General features: G+C 43.2%; 2 protein-coding genes across 5 annotated transcripts in view; one reads left to right on the forward strand and one right to left on the reverse strand.

Annotated features, from left to right (window-relative positions):
* CEBPZOS (CEBPZ opposite strand) lies at positions 1-13,235 on the forward strand. Of its 4 annotated transcripts, none has more exons than XM_054022699.1 (5): positions 1-159; positions 4,083-4,191; positions 11,956-12,000; positions 12,264-12,348; positions 12,424-13,235. In XM_054022699.1, exons 2-4 carry the CDS (start codon positions 4,089-4,091, stop codon positions 12,344-12,346), a joined length of 231 nt encoding a protein of 76 aa, XP_053878674.1. In that variant the 5' UTR covers positions 1-159; positions 4,083-4,088; the 3' UTR covers positions 12,347-12,348; positions 12,424-13,235. The 4 variants fall into 4 exon arrangements, with proteins under 4 accessions (XP_053878674.1, XP_053878673.1, XP_053878672.1 ...); XM_054022698.1 differs by having other exon boundaries at positions 3-159; positions 4,087-4,191; XM_054022697.1 differs by lacking the exon at positions 1-159 and adding an exon at positions 294-474.
* The window catches only part of CEBPZ (CCAAT enhancer binding protein zeta), a 25,357-nt gene continuing 12,607 nt past the window's right edge, over positions 12,264-25,013 (reverse strand). Inside the window, exons 9-16 of the mRNA XM_054022692.1 lie at positions 22,642-22,708; positions 20,918-21,018; positions 19,675-19,735; positions 18,398-18,606; positions 16,027-16,104; positions 13,604-13,665; positions 13,419-13,500; positions 12,264-12,524 (exon numbers count right to left, since the gene is read on the reverse strand). Of these exons, the coding sequence (XP_053878667.1) occupies positions 12,385-12,524; positions 13,419-13,500; positions 13,604-13,665; positions 16,027-16,104; positions 18,398-18,606; positions 19,675-19,735; positions 20,918-21,018; positions 22,642-22,708 (800 nt within the window). The 3' untranslated portion in view covers positions 12,264-12,384. The remainder of the gene's footprint in view (positions 12,525-13,418; positions 13,501-13,603; positions 13,666-16,026; positions 16,105-18,397; positions 18,607-19,674; positions 19,736-20,917; positions 21,019-22,641; positions 22,709-25,013) is intronic.

The following is a 25,013-nucleotide window of genomic DNA, read 5'->3' on the forward strand; positions in this document are numbered from 1 at the left end:
TGATCATTGGCGGAAGGCGGTTGTACGCATGCGCTCACGGACAGCGCCTCCTAACCGTGCCTATGCGCTACTGTGTCTGCACGCACGTTGCTGGGCGCAAAACCAGACTGCGCCTGCGCTGGGGAGCGAGTCCCTCCCCTCCCCTCTGAAGGACGTAAGGTGAGTGGCGATGCCCGCCAGCCGCCGGGGAAGGGCGCGTGCTGTTCGCTAACGCGGAAACTGCTGTTTCGCGGCGTTGTGATCAGTGACGCTGGGTGCTGGGCCGCGCGCCCCGGGGAAGGGGCGGGTGTCTCCGGCCGCAGCGGGTGAACGGTGGGGTGACCGTAATGGGTCCTCAGGTTATTATGCGGAAGTAGAATCTGTTTTCTGCTTCCGGGTCGCTCTGTTTACTGCTGCAGTTGGAACGAGCGAGCTAGTCGGGGCCGCGAGTACAAGGGGCGAGGCTTGGAAACCGCCGGAGGTTCAACATTGCAGGTCTCTCCCGCGCTTAGCTCTTCCCCGTCGCGCGCACAGGCCGGTCACGTGTCCTCGCCGGACTATGGTGGGGAGGAGGGTCACGTGTTTCTCACGCGGCGCTGGCGAGTTGCCGCGGGCGCGTTCCCGGGCCCCGCGTTCCCAACTGCGCTCGTGCCAGTTGACTTTCCCAGTTGCTCGCTAACGGCCCTGTTCTCCGCTGAGCGGTTTCCCGCCTGATTCCCCTTCCTCCCTCTTCCCGCGCCAGCTGCTTTTTCCGGCCTTTTCCCACCTCAACTGCTGGGCTCCCCCATGCGCGGTTCTTGCCAGCGTGTGGCCCGCAGGGCGCCCGCCAGTCGCTGTTCGTACGCGCCGTGTCCAACCTTAGCGCCTTTGCTTGCAGATGAATCCGGGCCTCGCCCGGTGCCTGCAGCGCGCGGGGCATTGGGCCGGACTTGGCCGTAGTGCAGCGTGTGTTGGCTGAAGGCTTGCCCTGGCCTGCTGTGGGGCCCGCTGCATTGATTTTAATGGGAGCTAAGACCCCATGCGCTAGCCAACTCTTAAAGCAAAAGTTATTTTCAGAGCTGTAAATTCCAGATGTTAAAAGGTGACTGGCAAGCTACCGCTTCAGGTGCCATCAACTGCAGCAGTATATGCTGGAGGTCCCAGTAGTCAAGCTAAAGGGGGTGCAGGTTGGGGCTAAACCTTGGGGACCAGTGAGGACTAGCACCCATCTAACTACTGATGTCACATCATGCATGGACTCCTGCCTAGGAATATGGCTCAGATAAACAACAAAGAGTCTGGTGGCACCTTAAAGACTAACAGATTTATTTGGGCATAAGCTTTCGTGAGTAAAAACCTCACTTCTTCGGATGCATAGAGTGAAAGCTACAGATGCAGGCATTATATACAGACACATGGAGAGCAGGGAGTTACTTCACAAGTGGCGAACCAGTGTTGACAAGGCCAATTCAATCAGGGTGGATGTAGTCCACTCCCAATAATAGATGAGGAGGTGTCAATTCCAGGAGAGGAAAAGCTGCTTCTGTAGTGAGCCAGCCACTCCCAATCCCTATTCAAGCCCAGATTAATGGTGTTGAATTTGCAAATGAATTTTAGTTCTGCTGTTTCTCTTTGAAGTCTGTTTCTGAAGTTTTTTTGTTCAATGACAGTGACTTTTAAATCTGTGATAGAATGACCAGGAAGATTGAAGTGTTCACTTACTGGCTTGTGTATGTTACCATTCCTGATGTCCGATTTGTGTCCATTTATTCTTTTGCGGAGGGACTGTCCGGTTTGGCCAATGTACATGGCAGAGGGGCATTGCTGGCACATGATGGCATATATGACATTAGTGGATGTGCAGGTGAATGAGCCCCTGATGGTGTGGCTGATGTGGTTGGGTCCTCTGATGCTGTTGCCAGAGTAGATATGGGGACAGAGTAGGCAACGAGGTTTGCTACAGGGATAGGTTCCTGGGTTGGTGTTTCTGTGGTGTGGTGTGTAGTTGCTGGTGAGTATTTGCTTCAGGTTGGGGGGTTGTCTGTAAGCAAGGACTGGCCTGCCTCCCAAGGTCTGTGAGAGTGAGGGATCATTTTCCAGGATAGGTTGTAGGTCGTGGATAATGCGCTGGAGAGGTTTTAGCTGGGGGCTGTATGTGATGGCCAGTGGTGTTCTGTTATTGTCCTTGTTGGGCCTGTCTTGTAGTAGGTGATTTCTGGGTACCCGTCTTGCTCTGTCAATCTGTTTCCTCACTTCCCCAGGTGGGTATTCTAGTTTTACGAATGCTTGATAAAGATCTTGTAGGTGTTTGTCTCTGTCTGAGGGGTTGGAGCAAATTCGGTTGTATCTTAGGGCTTGGCTGTAGACAATGGATCGTATGATGTGTCTTGGATGGAAGCTGGAGGCATGTAGGTACATATAGCGGTCAGTAGGTTTCCGGTATAGGGTGGTGTTTATGTGACCATCACTTATTTGTACTGTAGTGTCCAGGAAGTGGATCTCTTGTGTGGACTGGTCCAGGCTGAGGTTGATGGTGGGGTGGAAATTGTTGAAGTCCAGGTGGAATTCTTCAAGGGCCTCCTTTCCGTGGGTCCATATGATGAAGATGTCATCAATGTAGCGCAAGTAGAGGAGGGGCACTAGGGGACGAGAGCTGAGGAAGCGTTGTTCTAAGTCAGCCATAAAAATGTTGGCATACTGTGGGGCCATGCGGGTACCCATAGCAGTGCCACTGACTTGAAGGTATAAGTTGTCCCCAAATCTGAAGTGGTTGTGGGTGAGGACAAAGTCACAAAGCTCAGCCACCAGGCTTGCTGTGGCCTCATCAGGGATACTGTTCCTGACAGCTTGTAGTCCATCCTCATGTGGAATATTGGTATAAAGTGCTTCTACATCCATGGTGGCCAGGATGGTGTTTTCAGGAAGAACGTCAATGCACTGTAGTTTCCTCAGGAAGTCGGTGGTGTCTCGAAGATAGCTGGGAGTGCTGGTAGCATAGGGTCTGAGGAGAGTGTCCAAATAGCCAGATAATCCTGCTGTCAGAGTACCAATGCCTGAGATGATGGGGCGTCCAGGGTTTCCGGGTTTATGGATCTTGGGTAGCAGATAGAATACCCCTGGTCGGGGTTCTGGGGGTGTGTCCATGTAGATTTGTTCCTGTACTGTAGCTGGGAGTTTCTTGAGCAGATGGTGTAGTTTCTTTTGGTATTCCTCAGTAGGATCAGAGGATAGTGGCCTGTAGAATGTGGTCTTGGAGAGTTGCCTGGCAGCCTCCTGTTCATAATCTGACCTGTTCATTATGACTACAGCACCTCCTTTGTCAGCTCCTTTGATGATAATGTCAGAGTTGTTTCTGAGGCTGTGGATGGCATTGCGTTCTGTACGGCTGAGGTTATGGGACAGTGCCACCAGACTCTTTGTTGTTTTTGTAGATACAGACTAACACGGCTACCCCCTGATGCTCAGATAAACGTTGAGCTTTATATTTAACCACCCAGAGCATTACTTTTGTAAAATTTTGTTTTAAATGTATAAAAGGGACCTAGAAAAAAAATAAAAACCTCTCGGTTTCTAGGTAACATGCTAAATGCTCCTTGTCAGGCCTGATCCAGCACCCACTGAAGTCAATAGGAACTCCCATGGACTTTGTTGCATCTGAAGAAGTGAAGTTTTTACCCACGAAAGCTTATGCCCAAATAAATCTATTAGTCTTTAAGGTGCCACCAGAGTCCTTGTTGTTTTTGTAGATATAGATTAACCCAGCCTACCCCCTGATACTTGGTGGATATTAGATTCATCTCTAGTCAGTATATTTAAGGCATTCCACACTTGCAGTACTCTGATGGACTCTTGATGATAGTGGTTTGAGCATTGGCCTGCTAAACACAGGGTTGTGAGTTCAATCCTTGAGGGGGCCACTTAGGGATCTGGGGCAAAATCAGTACTTGGTCCTGCTAGTATTCAATGACCTTTTGGGGCCCCTTCCAGTTCTATGAGATAGGTATATCTCCATATATAATTTAAGAATAAGCAGAAATTCTTAAGATATCTTTATTACTTTAGTTCAAGAATGAAAATGTTAGCATCTCTAGAGTAAAATGCTTATCCAACTCTATTTTTAAAAGTTAGGCATGGAACCTGTTGCAAGAAAGATCTTGAAAGGAGTTTTACTTTTGGAAATGGCTGCAGTTGCTGGAGCATATTCACTATTTTACAGAATGGACACAAATCAAGGTAATAAAGTGGTTTTAGAAATTACTCCTGATGGTGGGTACCAACATTTCTTATAAGAAAAGTGGAAAAATTAGTAGAGAGTGGATAAGGTAGCAAAATGTTGATTCCCAAAATTAAAAAGTTGAAACTTCTCTTCACACCAGTCCATACTGTTTTTCTACTCTGTTTTCTGTAAACAGAGTAGTTTGTGAAGAAACCAACTGTGAATGTAATATTGGGGTGGGGGAGACTGTACTTAAGAGGACAGATAATTTACTGGGCTATGTCCCAAGAACTTAGCCTAATAGTAAATGACTAAGACTTATTAGGAGGTTATATGTATACTAAGGGTATGTCTACACTACGGGATTAATCCGAATTTAGATAATTCGGATTTGAGAAACAGGTTGTATAAAGTCGAAATGAGTGCGGCCACACTAGCACCTTAATTCGGTGGTGTGCGTCCAAGTACCGGGGCTAGCGTCGATTTCTGCACCGTTGCACTGTGGGTAGCAATTCCATAGCTATCCCATAGTTCCCGCAGTCTCCCGCGCCCATTGGGATTGTGGGTTAAGATCCCAGTGCCTGATGGGACAAAAAACATCGTCGCAGGTGGTTCTGGGTACAGCCTCACTTCCTCCCTCCCTCCCTCCCTGCATGAAAGCAACGGACGGCAGACAACCATTTTCGCGCCTTTTTTCCTGGGTGGGTGAACACTGCAGACTCCATACCACGGCAAGCATGGAGCCCGCTGAGGTCAAGACAGCACTCATGAATATTGCAAACACCTCGCGCGTTCTCGTGGAGTTTATGCTCAGCCAGGACCAGAAAAACGAGGCGAGGAGGCAGCGGCGGCGGCAGCGCAGCGACAAGCATGATGAGGACATGGACACGGACACAGAATTCAGTGAAACCACAGGCCCCGGTGCTTTGGAGATCATGTTGTTAATGGGGCAGATTCTATCCATGGAACGCCGATTCTGGGCAAGGGAAACAAGCACAGACTGGTGGGACCGCATAGTGTTGCAGGTCTGGGACGATTCCCAGTGGCTGCGGAACTTTCGCATGCGTAAGGGCACTTTCATGGAACTTTGTGACTTGCTGTCTCCTGCCCTGAAACGCCAGAATACCAAGATGAGAGCAGCCCTCACAGTTGAGAAGCGCGTGGCGATAGCCCTGTGGAAGCTTGCAACGCCAGACAGCTACCGGTCAGTCGGGAATCAATTTGGAGTGGGCAAATCTACTGTGGGGGCTGCTGTGATGCAAGTAGCCAAAGCAATCACTCAGGTGCTGCTACGAAAGTTAGTGACTCTGGGAAATGTGCAGGCTATAGTGGATGGTTTCGCTGCAATGGGATTCCCTAACTGTGGTGGGGCAATAGACGGAACCCATATCCCTATCTTGGCACCGGAGCACCAAGCCACCGAGTACATAAACCGCAAGGGGTACTTTTCAATGGTGCTGCAAGCACTTGTGGATCACAAGGGACGTTTCACCAACATCAACGCGGGCTGGGCGGGAAGGGTTCATGACGCTCGCGTCTTCAGGAACACTACTCTGTTTAAAGGGCTGCAGCAAGGGACTTACTTTCCGGACCAGAAAATAACCGTTGGGGATGTTGAAATGCCCATAGTTATTCTTGGGGACCCAGCCTACCCCTTAATGCCATGGCTTATGAAGCCATACACAGGCAGCCTGGACAGGAGTCAGGAGCTGTTTAACTACAGGCTAAGCAAGTGCAGAATGGTGGTAGAATGTGCATTTGGCCGTTTAAAAGGTCGCTGGCGTTCATTATTGACTCGCTCTGACCTCAGCCAAAGAAATCTCCCCATTGTTATTTCTGCTTGCTGTGTGCTCCACAATCTCTGTGAAAGTAAGGGGGAGACCTTTATGGCGGGGTGGGAGGCTGAGGCAAATCGCCTGGCTGCTGATTACGCGCAGCCAGACACCAGGGCGATTAGAAGATCACACCATGAAGCGCTGTGCATCAGAGAAGCTTTGAAAACTAGTTTCATGGCTGGCCAGGCTACCGTGTGAAATATCTGTTTGTTTCTCCTTCATGAAAACCCTCCCCCTTTACTGACTGATTTTCTGTAAGGAACCCACCCTGCCCCTTCCCCCATCTTTCTTTCAAACCAAATAAAGTCACTATCATTTAAAAATCATTTATTCTTTTAATAGATTAGAAAAAGAGGGAGGGAACCCGGGTGGTATTTGGGAGGAGGATTGCTGGGAAGGAAAAAGCCACAAAGAAAAGGTTAAAAAAATGACAGCCTTTTGCTTGGGCTGTCTACTGGGGTGGAATGGGAAGGTGTACGGAGCCTCCCCCCCCGCGTTCTTACACGTCTGGGTGAGGAGGATACGGAACATGGGGAGGGGGGAGGGTGGAACAGGGGCTGAAGCGGCAGTCTGTTTTCCAGCAGCCGTTCCTGAACCTCCACCAGACGCCGGAGCAGCCCCAGCGTTGCATCCTTCATCCTCTGGTCTTCCTGCCGCCATCTCTCATCTCGATCGTCCCTCCTCTCCTCACGTTGGTCCCTCCTCTCCTCACGTTCACTGACTTCTTTCCTATACTTTGAAACTGTTTCCTTCCACTCATTCAGATGAGCTCTGTCACTCCTGCTGGATTGCATAATTTCAGAAAACATGTCCTCCCGCGTCTTCTTCTTACGATGCCTTATCTGTGATAACCTTCGGGATGGAGGAGGGAGGCTTGAGGAATTTGCAGCTGCTGTAGGGAGGGGAAAAAAGAGAGAATTGTTTTAAAAGCTACATTTTGCAGAACAATGCTTATACTCTTTCACGGTGACCAACACTGTTCACATTACATAGCACATGTGATTTCTGTGCAAGGTTGCATTTTGCCTCTTAATGCTGAGTGCTTGTGGCTTTGCTGCTAGAGATCACAGGTCTGGGCAACAGAATTCGGCTTGCATGCGGCCATGGTAAGCCATTGTTTTACAGCTTCTGCACCCTCCTTTCCCACATACCAAGCATAGCCTGTAGAGTGCTGCAGAAGCCTGGCCAATCTCAGCCAGTTGGGGGGGGGCAGTGTGGGGGGGCTTGTCTGGGCCCCTTCAGGCAAGTAGAGTGCTGCGGTTTTTCTATTAACATTCAGCAGCACCAGAAAACAAACTAACCCCCCCCCCCCCCCGCCATGAATTCTCTGGGATGATCACGGTACCCTTCCCCCCACCGCGTGGCTGGTATCAGGGAAGATCCCTGCAGGCACCAAACTACCCCCCCCCCCCGCCGCCGACCCCCCCCCTCGCCATGAATTCTCTGGGATGATCACGGTACCCTCCCCCCACCGTGTGGCTGGTAACAGGGAAGATCCCTGCTAGCCAAACGCGGAAAACTTCAGGGCCAATTTCCCATCTGCGCTTGGCTAACTGCAGGGAAGGATTTATTTTCCACCACAGGCAAACAGCCCAGTAGGAACGGCCACCTCTGTCCCCTTAATTAAGTTCCCGTATTTCAACCAGGTTACCAGGAGTGATATCACTCTCCTGAGGATTACACAACAAGATAAAGAACGGATGTTGCTTGAATGCCAGCAAACACCGGGACCATACGCTGCCAGGCTTTGTCAGGCAATGATACCAGATTACTTGCTGCAAGCATGGCGTGGTCAAGTGTCCTACCATGGAGGAGGGAATAAGGATCCACTGCCCAGAAACCTTCTGGCAAGGCTTTCGGAGTATCTCCAGGAGAGCTTCATGGAGATGTCCCTGGAGGATTTCCGCTCCATCCCCATACACGTTAACAGACTTTTCCAGTAGCTACAGACTTTTCCAGTAGCTGAACTGACCGCGAATGCAAAGTCAGGCAAAGTAATCATTAAAAACCGTTTGCTTTTAAAACAAGTTTTATATTTTAAAAGGTAAACTCACCTGAGGTCCCTTCCATGGGGTCAGAGTCTTGGGTACTGGCTTGGGAGGCTTGGGAGGGTACTTCAGTCAGGGTGATAAAAAGATCCTGGCTGTTGGGGAGAATGGAGTGCTGTGTGCTCTCTGCAAGCTCATCCTCCTCCTCCTCCTCCTCCTCTACCCCATCGGCAGAATCCTCAGGCGTCGAGACTATCCCCGACCCAGAATCCACGAACAAAGGTGGGGTAGTGGTGGCAGCCCCCCCTAGAATTGCATGCAGCTCGGCGTAGTAGCGGCATGTCCGCGGCTCTGACCCGGAGCGACCGTTTGCCTCCTTTGTTTTTTGATAGGCTTGTCTGAGCTCCTTGACCTTCACGCGGCACTGCTCAGAGTCCCTATTGTGGCCTCTCTCCATCATGCCCTTGGAAATTTTTTCAAAAGTTTTTGCATTTCGTCTTTTAGAACGAAGTTCTGCAAGCACTGAATCCTCTCCCCATACAGCGATCAGATCCAGTACCTCCCTCACGGTCCATGCTGGTGCTCTTTTTCGATTATCAGCCTGCATGGTTACCTGTGCTGATGAGGTATCTGTGGTCACCTGTGCTCTCCACGCTGGGCAAACAGGAAATGAAGTTCAAATGTTCGCGGGGCTTTTCCTGTCTACCTGGCCAGTGCATCCGAGTTCGGATTGCTGTCCAGAGCGGTCACAATGATGCACTGTGGGATAGCTCCCGGAGGCCAATACCATCGAATTGCGGCCACACTAACCCTAATTCGAATTGCTAAAATCGATTTTGGCGCTACTCCGCTCGTTGGGGTGGAGTACAGAAATCGATTTAAAGGGCCCTTTACATCGAATTAAATGGCGTCGTTGTGTGGACGGTTACAGGGTTAATTCGAATTAAAGCTGATAAATCCGAATTAAAGTCGTAGTGTAGACCAGGCCTAAGGTAGTGAGGTGTAGGGGGGAATAGAACCATCATGAAATAACTTCTGTTTCAGCAGTCTGTATGTTAACTGTGTAACAGGTGAGATCTGATTAGTAATCTGTTGTGGAATTATTACCTCCCCAGAACACCTTATCCTAAGGACAGGGACAAGGTTTCAAGTAGGAAAAAACTCATCTAAGCATTTGTTGCTGAAAGATTGTATTGGTGAAAAAGAAATTGTTCATCTATTAGATTACTCCTGAGGGAATTCTGTGCCATAAGAATAAAAATTATGCGCACAATATTTTAAAGTTCTGCAAATGTTCCCAATAAACAGGGAAGCTCCAGCATGGCAATGGGGCGTACAGGCCACTGGGTGCATGGAGGTGGGATATCACCCTGCAATGTATGCTCTCCCCGTCCGATATAGACTTGGTGGTGAGGATCTTGACACAGCACAAGGCCAGGCCTGCCCCTCTGTGACAGGCATACCAGGTGTGGGCAGGCAGGCTCAGCCCAGCAGGATCCAAATGTGGAGGGATCCAGGTGTGGATTGAGAGGGTTTGGTGTGAGCATCTCAATTGGGGTCTGGGTGCATGGGCAAGGGAACTGGGCAGGAGGGTACAGGTGAAAGTGGTTGGGGCTCAGCAGGGGTGGGTGGGTGCTGGGGGAGTGAAGCTTGGTGGATTGGAAGTCTGGAGTCCAGGGGTACAGGTTCAGGTGCAGGGGGCTTAGTGGTGCTGGTCTGGATGCAGGGATAGGGCTCGGTGGGAGGGTCTGGGTGCAGGGGGGCCTCCAGCTGCAAGGGGTGAGGCTCACCAGGGGGGTTTGGTTATGGGGGGGGTCCAGATGCACTGGGATTGGCTAGATGGGGGCGCAGCTCCACTCACAGTTGAGGAGCAATGAGGGCAGGAAGCAGGGGGATATGGAGCTTCCTACAGCCAGGGGAGGTTTCTGGAGTGGGTCTGACCCAACCCGGACCACTCCATGCAGGGGAAGAGGAAGTTCCAGCCTTCCCAGCACAGGCCAGGATGTCCCCATCTCCATCCCCTGTGGTGATTTAGCTCTCCCTTGGCAGCTCCAGGCACCAGAAACTATGCACCTGCGTTGCTGAAGCATGTAACCATGTAACCACTCTTGCAGCTTCCCTGGCAGAAAGTTGTACTTCTGCAGGGAAGCAAAAAATTCTGCGGGGGACATGAATTCTGGGTGCATGCAGTGGTGCAGAATTCCCCCAGTAGTAATCTATAGCACGTATTATATAAGAGAGAGACTAAATTAGGGCCTGGAGAAACCTCACTCTGCCCAGGACAAAGCCTAGCTCACATCAAATGAGCCCTCAGACCTAGAGAGTTTAGCAGATTCACGGTCAGTTAAGGCTCTCCCAGGAGAGTTTTATACTGCCACTCATTACTCTAGTACAGGGGTGGCAACCTTTGAGAACTGGTGTGTCAAGTCTTCATTTATTTACTGTAATTTAAGGTTTCACGTGCCACTAATACATTTTACATTTACAGGGGCCGGCAGACAGAATCCCAAACCGGCAGTGGGGGTGGCAGACGGAACCCCAGACCAGCAGCGGGCTGAGCCGCTCAGCCCGCTGACGGTCTGGGGTTCTGGCCGCCAGCCCCTGCCAACTGGGGTCCCGGCCGCTCAGCCCACTGCCGGCTCAGGGTTCTGTCCATTCACACTGGCAGTGGGGCTGGCGGCCGAGAAATCAACAGAAAAATTCTCTATCTACAGATATTTGTGACAACTTCAGGGCAGGTCAAACTGCAAAGATACACTTGTTCTCTTCAAACAATGTTAGGGATATATTGCCATCTGAGTGGCGGTTCTACTGTAGGTCAGATTTAGATCAGATGATCAGAAATGGAGTTATGTAGAACTAAAGAGCTTTGAAAAGGAGGGACTATCCAGAGACACACCTTATCCTAGTGTGTGTTTAAAAAAAAAAAAAGGTTGTGGGGGAAGTCTGTGGCTGATGTAGTAGCAATTAGGTACAAAGCTTTAGGTGCGTTAAGGAATAACATGAGCTCAAATTTAGGTTTGCACAGAGGATGGAGATACTCTTTTCAGCTTCCAGGATGGCACTGATAAGGTTAATCTGCAGCCAAATAAGGGAAGTTGTCTGGAGGAGCCTGGTTATTAAGAGAGAAAGATCTAGCTGAATCCTCTAAGGTAGGGGTTCTCAACCTTTTAATTTGAGCCCTCCCTCCCCCACAAAATGCTATAAAAACTCCACAGCCCACCTGTGTCACAATAACTGGTTTTCTACATATAAAAGCCAGGGCTGATATTACCAGAGGGGCTCCTGCTTCAGCCCCAGGTGACGGGACTCAGTGCCCTAGGGTTCAGCCTCATGCAGTGGGGCTTCAGCTTTCTAACCTGGGCCCCAGCGAGTCTAACACTGGCTCTGCTTGGCTGACCCCCTGAAACCTACTCGCGGCCCCCTCTAAGGCATTGTTTCTTAACCAGTTTGTGGGCTAGTGCAAGTCCCCAAGATTTAGGAAGGCAGCAAGCCAGTATCAAAAAGGTTGAGAAACACTGCTCTGAGGGATGCTCAATGCTTGAACTTGTAATAAACTTGGGGCAAGCTCTTTGGCTCAACCCTTCCTTTAAAAAACTCTAGATTCTACAACCTCTGAGTTTTAGGAGGGAGAACTTTTTGTATCTCTTTTGCAAAAGGAAAGACTTTTCACTGGTAAAACCTTAAGAGCCAGATGTTCAGAGGGACCCATCAGGCTTTTCTTGCCTATTTCACTAGTTGGGGACAGGCTCAAAGTGTCTTACTTTTATTTACAAGTTAACTCAGATGTATTGTTTGAACACTGAAAAATCTTGAATGAAATTAAATTACATATTACTTAATGGTATCTAAAGACTAAGAAAGCTGCCTTTTGAATACAGAAACATCCATTCCATTGGTGCAATTGTTCATTTATTTTTTGGAGAATAGTTGTAATTTTTTCTTATTCCCTTATCAGATTTTAGGCATACAATGAACAGGAGATTTCCATCCATTCTGGAAGGTAAGTTACTTCTTGCCAACTAAAAGAAAACACTTGATAAAGCTCATATGTCTTTTTGATGGTGAATTATCTTCTAGTTTTGCATTGTTGTTAAATGTTTTTCAGAAGTGCAGAGATTGTAAAATGTACATTTCGCTAGAGACAATTCTAGTGATTTCTTTCTACTCATTTTATTACATTTGTAATTCATCTTAGACCTAGAAATTCAGATGCACGTAAGAAGAATAGATGACTCTGATGCCTTCTCTTATATATTTTCACAGTTTATTACAAAAGCAATGAATGGTCTGGAGTTTATGGAAAAAGGGAGGAGGACCAACTGAAATGGCTAAGCAGCAAAAGTTAGAAGTAAGTAAAAACAGAAGCAGTTTAAAACAAAATGTCTCATTTTCTTGACTTTTTGCCTTTGTGTTTATTTTTCAGGCCTTTGTGTTTGAACTGTTTTTTCTTCTTGATAATATTTTTCACATCTCTGTTGTGAAGCCAATTGTCACGCTCTGCTTCCCACCTGAGCTGTTTGACACCTACAAGGGAAGAAGAGGGGATAACTTATGTATCCTTTGAACATAGTTTGGTATTTGAATAAATGATAAATTCATAAAACACCAATCAAGTGTGAATTATTGGATTTTTCACCTCAGAAGAAATTTTTCCATTATGCAAAAACTATTCTACCTGGAACCTTTTGGGCCTGTTGCAAAGGCACAAATTTTAGAATTGCTTTCATGTATCCTGTGTTATAGTTTGCATTAATACTATTGTTTAAGTAGAAATACTCAGTGTCTAGGATAAGAGAAATTTTTTTTAGGCTAGAGAAATGATGTAAAGAATTAATACAAAGCCTTAATTATACTCAACACAACAGGTTTTATCTATTTGATATCTACTTTTCAAAGTGGGATTATACAGATTTAGATTTGTGGGGAAAAAACTGTTTTTGCTCCATATACACCAAAGCTGGGGAGTGGTGTATTTGGCTAAACCTTGGTTACATCAGTTTTTATACTGGGGAGAAAGTTAAATGCTTCTAGAAATTTACAACCAGTTAAGCTATGTAATTTAGAATTAGGTATTTAATGATGCAAGTCAAAAGCTGCACATTATTTTGCAAAATGCTTGCAAGTACTATGATTAAGAATACAATTAAATGTAGACGAGGATGAGAGTCCTTAACAACAAGTACTGTTGTATTATACATCATGTACCTACATAAAATAAATTAAGGTTATACTGGAGCAACAGCTCAATTATTTTTTGTGTGGAGTAAGTTAAACTTTGTGTATTCCATTTAAAATGGAAATTTTTAAATATCAACTAAGCAATGAAATTTTTTCTTATTGTCATAACGATCATGCATAGATACCTATTCAAATAGGGTAAGGGTATAGTTTGTTTTTAGAAGATGTAACTGCACTTACTTGCATTATCTTTGTTAGCCATTGCATTCATACCAATGTTGTCAAACTTGGACCTAACATTTTCATCCAGAAGAGTGCCAAACTTTAAAGAAAGAAATAATAGTATTTTGTTTATGGAAAGATATACCCAGGCAAAATGTGAGACCAAACGTTTTTTCTTAATTATATATACTAATCAGACTTACCTCTTCTGCAGCAGAAAGCATGCTGATGTCTTTGAGTTTTCTTTTCTTTTGCTGCTTTGATCCTTCAAATAGAAAAAAGTTAAATTGTAATCAACAGCTAAAATTCTACATTCTGCCAGGCGGCATCACCAGACAAAAAAAATCATCCTTTAATAACATTGTCCAAAGTATCTGATTTCTATTAGAAAGCTCCTACAAAAGCATCTATTTAATACAGCGAAGTAGCTAGAATGTAACTAGAAGATAGAGAAATCCTCCATCATTTCATTGCAGAGAGATGTGTGAACAGATTACTATTACAATATATGTATTACATTATTAAGCAATCTAAAGACCCAATCAGGATCAAGGCCCCATAGTGCTTACAGTTGAAGACAAGTGAAAGATGAAGGGTCAAGGGAGAGAGCTACAATCCAAAATATACAATTTTCACATACATGTTAGTATTTATAATAAAATGAGTGTTAATTATCTGATAACTCCATCTGTCCCTCAAGCAGTCATTAATTGGCTGACTTCTAATCAGTGCTGCAGCAGAAATGGGTCTTGAGAGTAATAACTCTTCTGGAGTCATTCAGGGAGAAGATTTCAATAGCACTGACTAGCACACAGAAGGAACTGATCTCACAAAAGTGGTCTGCTAGTGTTTGTAACAAAAATACACTAGAAAGTTTAAAATCTACATAGTTTAGTATAAAAAAATTGGAGATTAGTTCTCTCAGACAGAAGGGATGGCTGATAAAAGCGGGGATTGTGTGCCAGTATTTTTTTCCTCCCAAAAAGGATTGCCTCAGTAAAAGCATACAGAATCAAAGCCTAATGGCTAGGGCCCTACCAAATTCACAGCTGTGAAAAACATGTCACAAATTGTTAAATCTGGTGTTTTTACTCTATTCCCCCCTGTAAAATCTGTATAAACCAGTGTTTCTCAAATTGGGAGTTCAGACCCAAAAGGGAGTTGCAGGAGGTCACAAGGTTAGTCTAGGGGGTCGTGGTATTGCCACCCTTACTTCAGGACAGCTGGAGAGTGGCTGCTGCTGGCCAGGAGCCCACCTCTGAAGGCAGTGCCCTGCAAACAGCAGTCAAGGTGGCAATACCATACCATGCCACTCTTACTTCTGTGCTGCTACTATCAAAGCTGGGCAGCTGGAGAGTGGCGGCTGCTGACTGAGGGCCCAGCCATTTTGTTGGGAGTCATGAACAACCTCCATTCCTGAGGTGTTCAATTATTCTGAGCTTCTACTGTATGTTTTTAGCTCTCAAGCTTTAAGGGGTTTGGATACGTTGACTCTTTAACACACACATCCTTTAACCAAAATATTAGTCACCCTTCCCTTCAGATGCTCAACTTTCACTTAGTTCTTGTGATGTCCTTATTTCTCCAGCTTTCCAGTCATCAAAACCTGAATTTCTAATGTACACAACAAGCAAATTTAAAAAAACAAAACAACTTTAGGTAAACTTTATACGTCAACAAAGTAGCAAAAAAGGGTTCAACCGTTTTTGCAGGTTGCTTTTAAGACCTAAAGCAGTGATACTCAGACTTCAATGGTTCAAGACCATAATTAGTGATCAACACTACCCAAAAGAGCCACAGTAGTGTGAGTTCATTCTTTCATTTACAACAGTACTGAATATTCATCTTTAAACTGTATGACAAAATATTTAGTTTTATATATTCTCACAGCAAAATGACTAGCCACATATTTTATCAACTACAATGGGTTAACATAATAAAGCACCCTGATTAATAATAAATCAGTGTTTTAATATGTTCTGCACAGAGCCACAAGAGACACCTTAAAGAGCCACTTGTAGCTCCCAAGCCTCAGTCTGAATATCACTGATGTAAAGCAACAGCGCAAAGCTGTCTGATACTGGAGGATTTTTTTTTTTTGAGTGGGAGTGGAAAAAAGATACCCCACCTGTTGAATTCATCCATTCACTCACTTTCCATGCCTAAAACTGAATTTATATCAAATTTGCATTAGTTTGCATTTTAGTTTTGTTTTCATTACCAACAGCAGGCCACAGCTCTAGAAGAATCTGAGGAAGCCATAGATTTCCCTTTTTAAATAAATCTAGACTACAATATAGGGAGGTCAGTAGCACAAACTTGTGCTGCATGTAGTGTATTCAGGTACAATGCAATCTGCTCTACATATCTGCTAATTCAACTCAACCTTAACAGCCTCTTAAGAGCTGTTACTAATACTCAACTGTACCAGACTGACTGGATTTGCAGTATGTACAGGAGTGAGAAATTCATTTTCACTAAAATGGAATTTGAACTCATGTTTCCAGAGGCAAAAGATTAGTGCACTAACCCCCTACAACACAAAGCCCTCTGCCATTCTACATACTTCCCACAGCGTACATTCGTATTAACCTTTCTCAAACTTTAAATGCAAATATATTCTTACCTTCAAATGATCCAGCAAAATCAGTATCTTTTTTTCTCTTGCCTTTTTTACTGACAGACTTAACCTGATCTTTACCATCTATTATCAAAGAAAACCAAATAGGTCACTATAATTTGAACAGTATACACTATATTTAAAACATTAACTACAAAGATTAACATGTTCATTAAGGCACATTTGCCCCATTATTCTGTTGAGCTTGCTCTTAGAAAACATTAAAACCACGATGGAAATACTCAAATTTTCAATTTAAACCCACAGATCCTGGGAAATGTTAAGTTATTCATGCCAACTTTAAATGCCTCTCTTGCCTACTACCACAGCGTGGAAGATATATTAAATAAAGCACTGATCACAGCACAAAAGTTACAAAGAAACATTGAATTATGTAAAATGTATACATTTGATGAACAGTGTGGTATGTTATTAGGCTTGGCAGGATTAGATTTTTATCCGTAAATGTCAATAAATGTTGATTTTACTGTACACACCCATCAATGAAAAAATATTTCTATTGATAACACCTATTATCATTAGTTACTGTTTCCCACTATGAAAATTTAAATTGATAAAAATGGGAAAAAATGCTTTAAATTGAATATCGATATTACCTGTTGAAATTATAAAAAAAATTCCACCAAGCTAAGACAGGAACTCCTCGCTTAATGTTGTAGTTATGTTCCTGAAAAATGCTACCCTAAGCAAAACGATGTTAAGTGAATCTAATTTCCCCATAAGAATTAATGTACATGGGCGGGTCAGGTTCCAGGGATTTTTTTTTTTTTTTTTGGCGCCAGACAAAAGACTATATATAATCTCCACACATATATACAGTATAAGTTTTAAACAAATCATTGCTGTGTACATTATTAAATTGTAATTGTGAAGCTTGGTTGAGGTGGTGAAGGTGGAGGGTGGAAGAGGGTGGGCTATTTCCCAGGGAATGCATTGCTGCTAAATGATGAACTGAGCTGAGCCCTCAAGAGTTAACACAGCTTCACACTCTACAAGGCAGCACAGCAGAGACACACACTGTGTGTGCATTGCCCCTTTAAGTACACTGCCTTTTTAAGTAGATTAGCAAGTTTAGACAGCAGCTGCTGCCAACAAGCTCCCTGTCCTGAGCCATCATCCGTCCCCCTTCTCCCCCCCCCCCCGTGGAAATGGGGTAAAGGAGGAGTGGGAGGACACCCTGACATTAGCACCGCTCTTCTCTCCCCCGCACAGCAAGCAGTAGGCTCCCGGCAGCAGCTACAAGGCAGAGGGCAGGAGGGGACAGCTGAATTGCCCAGCAGTTGATAGCCTGTTGGGCGGCTGCTGCACAGGGAACTTAGGGGAGCGGGGAGCTGATAGGGGCGCTGCCGGTCCACCCTGGTTCCAACCACACACCAGCTAGCTCCAAGGGCTGCTCTTTCTGCAAGCAGTGGACAAAGCAGGCAGCTGCCAAACGACATTAGGGAGCATTGCGCAACTTTAAATGAGCGTGTTCTCTAGTAGATCAGCAATGAGACAACTTTAGGAGAGGAGTTAGTGTATATTATGTAGTAGTGCCCATATGAAAGACAGACATTAAAATCTATCTGAATAGGTTACTTTAGTCCCTGACCTCAACAAGCCAATATTATAAACCCTCCCTTAATCTCATGCATTTCTTGAAATTGTAAAGTGGTTTCCATGTAAACAATCTCTCTAATAACCTGATCCCGGGTTATTACGTTAAGTCACAGCTTCAAATTCTTATTATAGAAAAATAAAATTATTAGGCACAGGAATTTTTTTTGTTGTGCTAAATACAATTACAGGAGTCACAAATAGTTACTTATTAACCACTAATTTAAAAACATTAATTGGTCTCAAATTAGCCAGTGGAAAAATTTAATAAATGTTGATTCAAATCATGCATACCTAAAACTAGAATTTGCCAAACATTGATTGATTTATTATTTTTTCCTTAGTGCTGCATAATGGTCACTGTGTAAGTTATTTGTGTAAAGACCTGTTCGTTCATTTGGTTTTTGGAGGTTTTTTGTTTTATTTTTGAGTGTGCAGAGAATAGTGTATCTAGGTTTGTGAAGTATTTAAGACCAAGTTTTCAAAGATGTGTGCTTAAAATTAGGCACCTAATTCTATATTTAGACTCCTAAATAAAAGTGGCCTCATTTTCAGAGGTAATGAGTACCTGCAACTCACTGCCTTCAATTGGAGCTTCTTGGACAAAGAGTGACTTCAGTGGAAGCTGCTGGTAGCTCAGCATCTCTGAAAGCCAGGCCTCTGATTTAGGTCCCTATACATGGATTTAAACACCTAATCTATGCATCCAAATTTTAAAAAGTATTTTATGCTTCAATGCTGGTAATGAATGTTACTTTACCTGGACTGTTGTCATCATCTGATACATCCATAAATGCACCTCCCTCTTCATCAATGTCATCTCCAAACTCTTCATCCATACTTCCCAGGGAGACTACTTCATCATCCATCTCATTGAATTCATCTTCATCATCAGAATCTTCCAAGTCATCACTGTATTCCTCACCTCCTTTGCTTTTCTTACCACCCTTGGGCTTGTTTTTTATATTACTAAAATACACAATAATACTCAGCACTTCCAGCCTCATTAGATGTCTACAGATAACACCCATCTATTTCAAAGTGCTGTACTAGGAAGTTAAGAATCATTACAAATAATTTTAAAAGTAACCCACGGCGTAATCAATTGGCACTTACAGAATATTAAAAATACATCAAACTGAATTTAACACAAGGAATGCTGCTAAAAAGTCTGAAGAGAGTCCTGTGATTAAGGTACTCTTTTGACAACAGCTAGATGTGTTGTTACATGTTCTAATGGTCCCAGTTCATTTTCAGAAATCCTTTTACACAGGAGATAGTTGAGCTGCTTTCAAAGACACCCCCAGAAGCCTTAGCAGGCCTATTAAATGGAAAACTGAGAATATGACCTAGTATAGCACATTAATGGAATAAAGGAGGGGAACTGACCCATCCTGAAACACTACGGGGGGCGGGGGGTTGGTGAGGGGAATGGTGGGGTAGAGGTGGTAACGAAGAAGAAGAGTTTGAAAGGGAACAAGATCTGGATCAAAATTTTTTAAGGTTTACTATAAATTTAAGCTATAATTTTCCCCCCTCCTTCCAAAAGAAATTTCAATTTCTTTAGTGAATTTTAAAAGTACATTTCAAATAAAATTGCACATTCAATCATTAACGGAGCCAATAAGTTACTGGGAATTAAGTTATGTAACTGGACTTCTACCACAGGATCAGAATCCCAGTTTTTAAATTTCATGCATCATGTATCATTCCAATTTATGATTACACTCACTAGCATTATCTGACCGTGAAAACCAAGAAGATACAGACTTGCTTGCTGGATCATTCTATGATATAAATAAAGTGCCCAGCGTCATGCTTTCTGGGCCAAGTTGCAAGTGCCATAGCATCAGCATGCTCAACCCCGGGGGGGGTGGGGGTGGAAGAGAGACACGCAGCGTTCAACAATGATGCCTTGTGCAAAATGATACTGAGCGGGGTTGACTTTCTTCAAAAAGTCCCGTCCAGCCCTGTCGAGTAAAACTCTGTAGGGGTAGCACTGAATTAGTACAGAAGGAGCAGAATCAAAAATCTTACCCAGCAAAATCAAGGTCATCCTTGCTAACGGTATCAAAGTAACTGTCACCTTCAAATGAGTCTGAAAGAAAAAAAATGGGGAATTTTCTTTGTTATTGCAACACAAAGCCAAGGGAAATATTTTGAAGTTATTTAATAAATAGACTGAATGCTCTTGGCACAATTTATTATCATTATTCTTAAGTCATCCATTTTCTCAAGCATACTTTGTTTACATTGATTGACTCATCAAGGAAGAATCCCAATAGATTTTACTTCTACAGAAAACTGGTCAATTAGCTTACATACCATTTAACAGATTCCCCCCCTCGAGTCACAAGGCATTTCATAATGTAAAAACAATAGCATAGTAAAAGTTTTGAAAGATAATTCCTTTGCACTGGAGAAACAGCTTTTGTTTAGAGAGTTATCTTAAAATTCATTTTGTCTATTTTCTGGCTAGTGTGCAGAGAAATATACATAAATCCTTCCCCCACCTCAGCATCACATGAGAAAATAGTCCCCTATGATTCCGAGTCTTATCTTGTGACACTCATAACCAAGGTATGCAGAATACAGGGAATACTGCAGGGGTTGCACATTCGACTCTGGCTTAAGAGTATCCACCACAATCCATCACAGAAGCAAAACAACCTTGGACTTTAAAGGCCACAGTCACTGATGGAATTTAGGAATATAGATCTAAACAAGGGAAGACACCAACTAAGAACAATGACGTGTCAAAAAAAACTAAGACACTTCTCTCTCAAGGAATCAAAGTCCTCTTCCTATAAATCCTTGACTGAAAATAGGCTGGCAAAGAAAAGTTAACACAAGGGTGCCTTGGATCCATGCCTCAAAATTTGTGAAGCAAATGGCCTAACATTAGAAGCAGACTGTACATTAAAAAGACCAATGGTAAAACACAAAAGGGGTCAACGAAAAGTTACAGATATTTTGTTATAATTAGGACTAAATTCTCAAAATGTTGGTCTAAGTTGCACAAGCAAAATATGAAGCTGCAAATTAAACAATGAAAGTTGCAGCATGCACAGACAATGTTAAATTCGAGAGCAGAAACTTACACCAAGTTCACAAGGAAGAGCAGTCACGTAGCCATATGCAGCCATTGGCAGAGATGCATAATCACATTACACAGAGCACTCTATAATAGACAACTGAATAAGTAAAAAAACAGTAGTCTGCATAAGCTGTTCCTTGATGGACTGAGAGTGCTTTACTGCTATGAAAAATACAGCCTTACCCAGTATTCTTTCAAATTCATCATCATCTACATCTTCCACGCTTTCTTCCTCCACTGGACGTTTTCGTTTCTCTTTCTCTTTATCAAGCTTTTTATAAAATCTGAAATATTTAAAAAGTTCTCTGCAATCACACACTACATTACTGATTTGTTCTTATGACACAATGATTTTAATAAAGCCACAACATGGATTACATGCATTGTATATAAAGTCTGCCAGCTATCACTTAAGTATCAGTTAATGGTTTCAAAAATGGATCGCAATTCAAAGATTTATAGTTCATTTATTTTTCAATTTTAAAAAAAGTGTAAAATGGTGAAATGATGTGAGATTTAAAGCAGTGAAAATGCCTGGATTGTGGTTTCAGAAGTTTCTTTGATCACTGTGAATTTAAAAAATGACAGGAACAATACACATATGATGTGTGTGATTAAATGAACATTGTCAACCTGAAGTCCAGTTGATCAGGAAAAAAAAAAGTTTAAAAGTAGTTTCAGGTACTATGCTTTCCCCCTGGTTTCGTCTGCCTGTTTTTGTGGGTTTAGTCTCAGTTACCTATTTTTAAAAACATTTTCCTCTCCTTTATTGCAGCAAGATCCACACAAATAAGAGGGAAAAGTGACTAGATATGGGGAGAAAACATGAATTTTACTACACAAAGCATTGTCAAAAGTGCATAAAGTAAACTGAAGAAATAAACATTCTCTCATATTAAAGTTATAATAATCTTAGGTGTTACTTGTAACAATAATTAATAATTTTTCAGGCAGAAGTGTGATTTTTAAGTTGGTGTCTCTAATATCAGGGTCCCATCTATGAAAAGCTTCTGATGTCACTGAAACTTGCGCACACTTTTGCACTGACATGAAAATGGTTTGGAATAGTGATTTATCAAAAGAGAACGCAACGGACCTCCCATAGTTGTGTTAACAGGAGCATTCCATTTCCATCTGCTACTATTTAAAATTAAAATTAAACCACAAAAGCCAAAAATTCAGAGTGAATATCAATAGCGATACTGCCAAGTTCAGCCCAAATTTCAGGTTTAGGAAAAAACAAATGTTTGCAAAACCTGAGACCACTAGAAAAGATTCTATGAATTAAGAAAAAAAATCCAATGAAAAGGGTTTTTTTTGTTTGTTTTTAAAAGACATTCTTCATGCAATGTTTGTAATTCAAACACTAGCATTGTGAGCATATGATAACCTGAAAACAAAAACAGACCATAAATAGAGGAAAAATGGTGAAAAACACAAAAACTATATGAATACCATAAACAGCTACCAGTTAGATATTCGTTTATTGTTCCATTTTAATCAAGTTATTATCAGTAACATATATTTTAAAATAGGCGCAATCAACTTCTTGTGCCTAGGTATTACAGCACACAGGTTATTCATCAGCAATCAGTGCTTGCGACTCCATGCTATTGAGTCAACTAAGTGATGTTAGTAGCAGACTGTAATTTTGAATGGCTTTTTCCTTATAATTTTAAGATTATGTTATCACGCCCTTCTAAAATATTTTTCACAACTTTCAATATTCCACACTGAGCAAGGGAAGTTCCATCATTTCATTACATAAATCCCTCAAGCTAATCCAAATCCTCAGAAACTTCTCAGAGTAAAAATGTCAGGACAAATTTACAAATTCTAATTCTTTTTCTAAAGAGTTACATTTCAGAAACAAAGCTTGTTAAGAGTATTCATAAATATTTAATTACCTGTGGAAAAACACTTCATCCACTGGGATATTACTTTCATCTTGGGCAAGGAATTCCTTACTGTTGACTGAAAAAACAACAGACCTGGCTTTATGCTTTGCTTCACTAAAGAGGCAAGATTTTATGGCAAGTTGAATATCATTATATAACATGTTTTGTTATGAAAACACTACAGTAAAATTGGTCCCAAACTAAATTTCTGAAATATGGCGTATCTCCTCAATTTCTTAAAATAAGAACTTCACTATATTTACTATTTTAAATGGTAAAATGTGGGCTAACATTCCACTCTACCACAATTCACAGGCATTAGCCCTAACTATCCCCTGGATCCTCATCATTTATATATGTTATTTAGGGTTAGTAACAACCCAGAATGGGTGTATGTAAAAAAAACTTTGGAGGTGGGATAGATTTTGGGAACCTGTAGCCTCCGCACTTCTCCCACCACACAAATGAGTCCTTCTCACCCTCCTCCTATGACCAAGAGCTTTTCAGCAACTGGCCCAAAAGAAGTGATCGGAGCAGGATCAAGCATCCCACCACTTCCAAAGTCCAGCACTAATGACGGTGGGGAAAGAAGGAGAAGTATCTGCAGGTACTCAACAGGCACTAAAGCCCCCTCCACCAGAGATAGCAAAAAGATCTTGTGACTGGATTCGGAAGGAGACCAATGGTGACAAGCAGCACCTCACTTCCTCCTGCCACACAACCCCCACCACAAAAAAACATTCAAAAGGAGACAAGAAGATCCATGTCCCATTTCACTGCATGCAGAAAACAGCCTGCTCCCTCTGGTAGAGAGAAATGTCACCGCATCTTAAGCCATATCATGGCCTCAGTAGTGAAGTCAGGGGAGATGACTGTTTCAGATAAAAGTGCATGATGGAAATGGATTTCCGATAATCAAGGTTACAGGGGAAAACAATGTACAGTGGAACACTAGTAAATTAACTGCTCACAAACACATAGTTTTCGATTTGCTAGGGTGGCCTGATTGCAATTTTTATTAGCTGTATTCCTGCATGGGAGCACTGGTTTCCAGAGGGCCAAATCACAACTGCTTTTCACTCTAAATCCTCTACACTGCAATTTAGGTTGGTAAAATAGCTATTGCAAATGTGACACCCTGATATATTTAGTAAAAATGTGCTATACAAAATAAGGATTTCTAAAGTGCATAAATTGACTAATTCCATTTTTTAAAAATGCTCAGTCTACTCCTTGATTAATGCAATAAATGAATCATCCATTTGAATGAATTCTAGGTAAAAATTCGTGTGTTCATACTGCCACAGAAACCTTGTGCCATTAAAGACACATGGACTACTCTATATACCAGTAGTTCTCAACTGATATACAGCCCACAATGTGTTACCTGGGCTGCAGGGGCCGGGTGGCAGGGCAGCAGCAGCCCCGACCCTTGCTGCATCGGGCAGCCAGATGGCTGCCCCGACCCCGAAAAACCCACTGCGTAGCTGCCCTGGACCCCGTAAGACCGGGCAGTTTCTCAATCCCCACCATGCGGGGTGGGCCGGCAGGCCCGGGCCTCAACCCCGCAGGGTCAGCTGGGAGCCCTGACCACACAGGGCCCGCCGGGATCCCGGCCGGACCTCTCCGCACCGTGTCGCTGGGAACCTAGGCACACGGCTGGCCTTGTGTGCCAATTCGCGGGTTGAGAACCACTGCTATATACTAACACTACATAGTATTGGCTACAGCACCTCAAAGAGAACAGAACTAGAGGCATAAGAAAGCGCCAAAAAGTTACAAAAATCCTTCAGCAGAAGACATGGCAACTATCTTCAGCAGCAAAGGTGTAGACTATTTGTTTATTTGGGGGGGGGAAGGGGAGAGTTTTAGCTGTAGCCCGAGGATTTCATTCTTTGTTGTTGCACATTAAATTAACTACTATAATCCCTTTCCCTCCTCATTCCATTACTATCCATTCCTGCTGCCAAACCCTGCCGTTAAGCATTGGAAGGAGCAGGGCCAGACAAAAGCTGGCCTATTTCTGAAAGAATCTTACCAACATAATGTTGACAAAGATGCCTACTAATCCTAACAATAGTTGCAGATTAGGAATTTTACATAGTAATCAATACTCTTATGGACAGATCTTAATGCGATTAAAATCATTATATAATGGTTCTAGGAGGTTTAAATCACCTTTCCTATTTAAGTCATTTAGACAGAATAAATGTGGTTATATGATAACTTGGGAACAAGAATATGAATTGAAACGAGAGATCCAGCACAAACTTATATAATATTTTACACACACAGTTAAGTGTTTAAAACCTCATTTCATTTTAAACAGTTAATTATTAGAATGTTGTAACTAAAACAAATATTTGTAAAGTAAGACATTT

The sequence above is a fragment of the Malaclemys terrapin genome, chromosome 3, assembly GCF_027887155.1.
Source record: "Malaclemys terrapin pileata isolate rMalTer1 chromosome 3, rMalTer1.hap1, whole genome shotgun sequence".
NCBI classification, from domain to species: domain Eukaryota; kingdom Metazoa; phylum Chordata; order Testudines; family Emydidae; genus Malaclemys; species Malaclemys terrapin.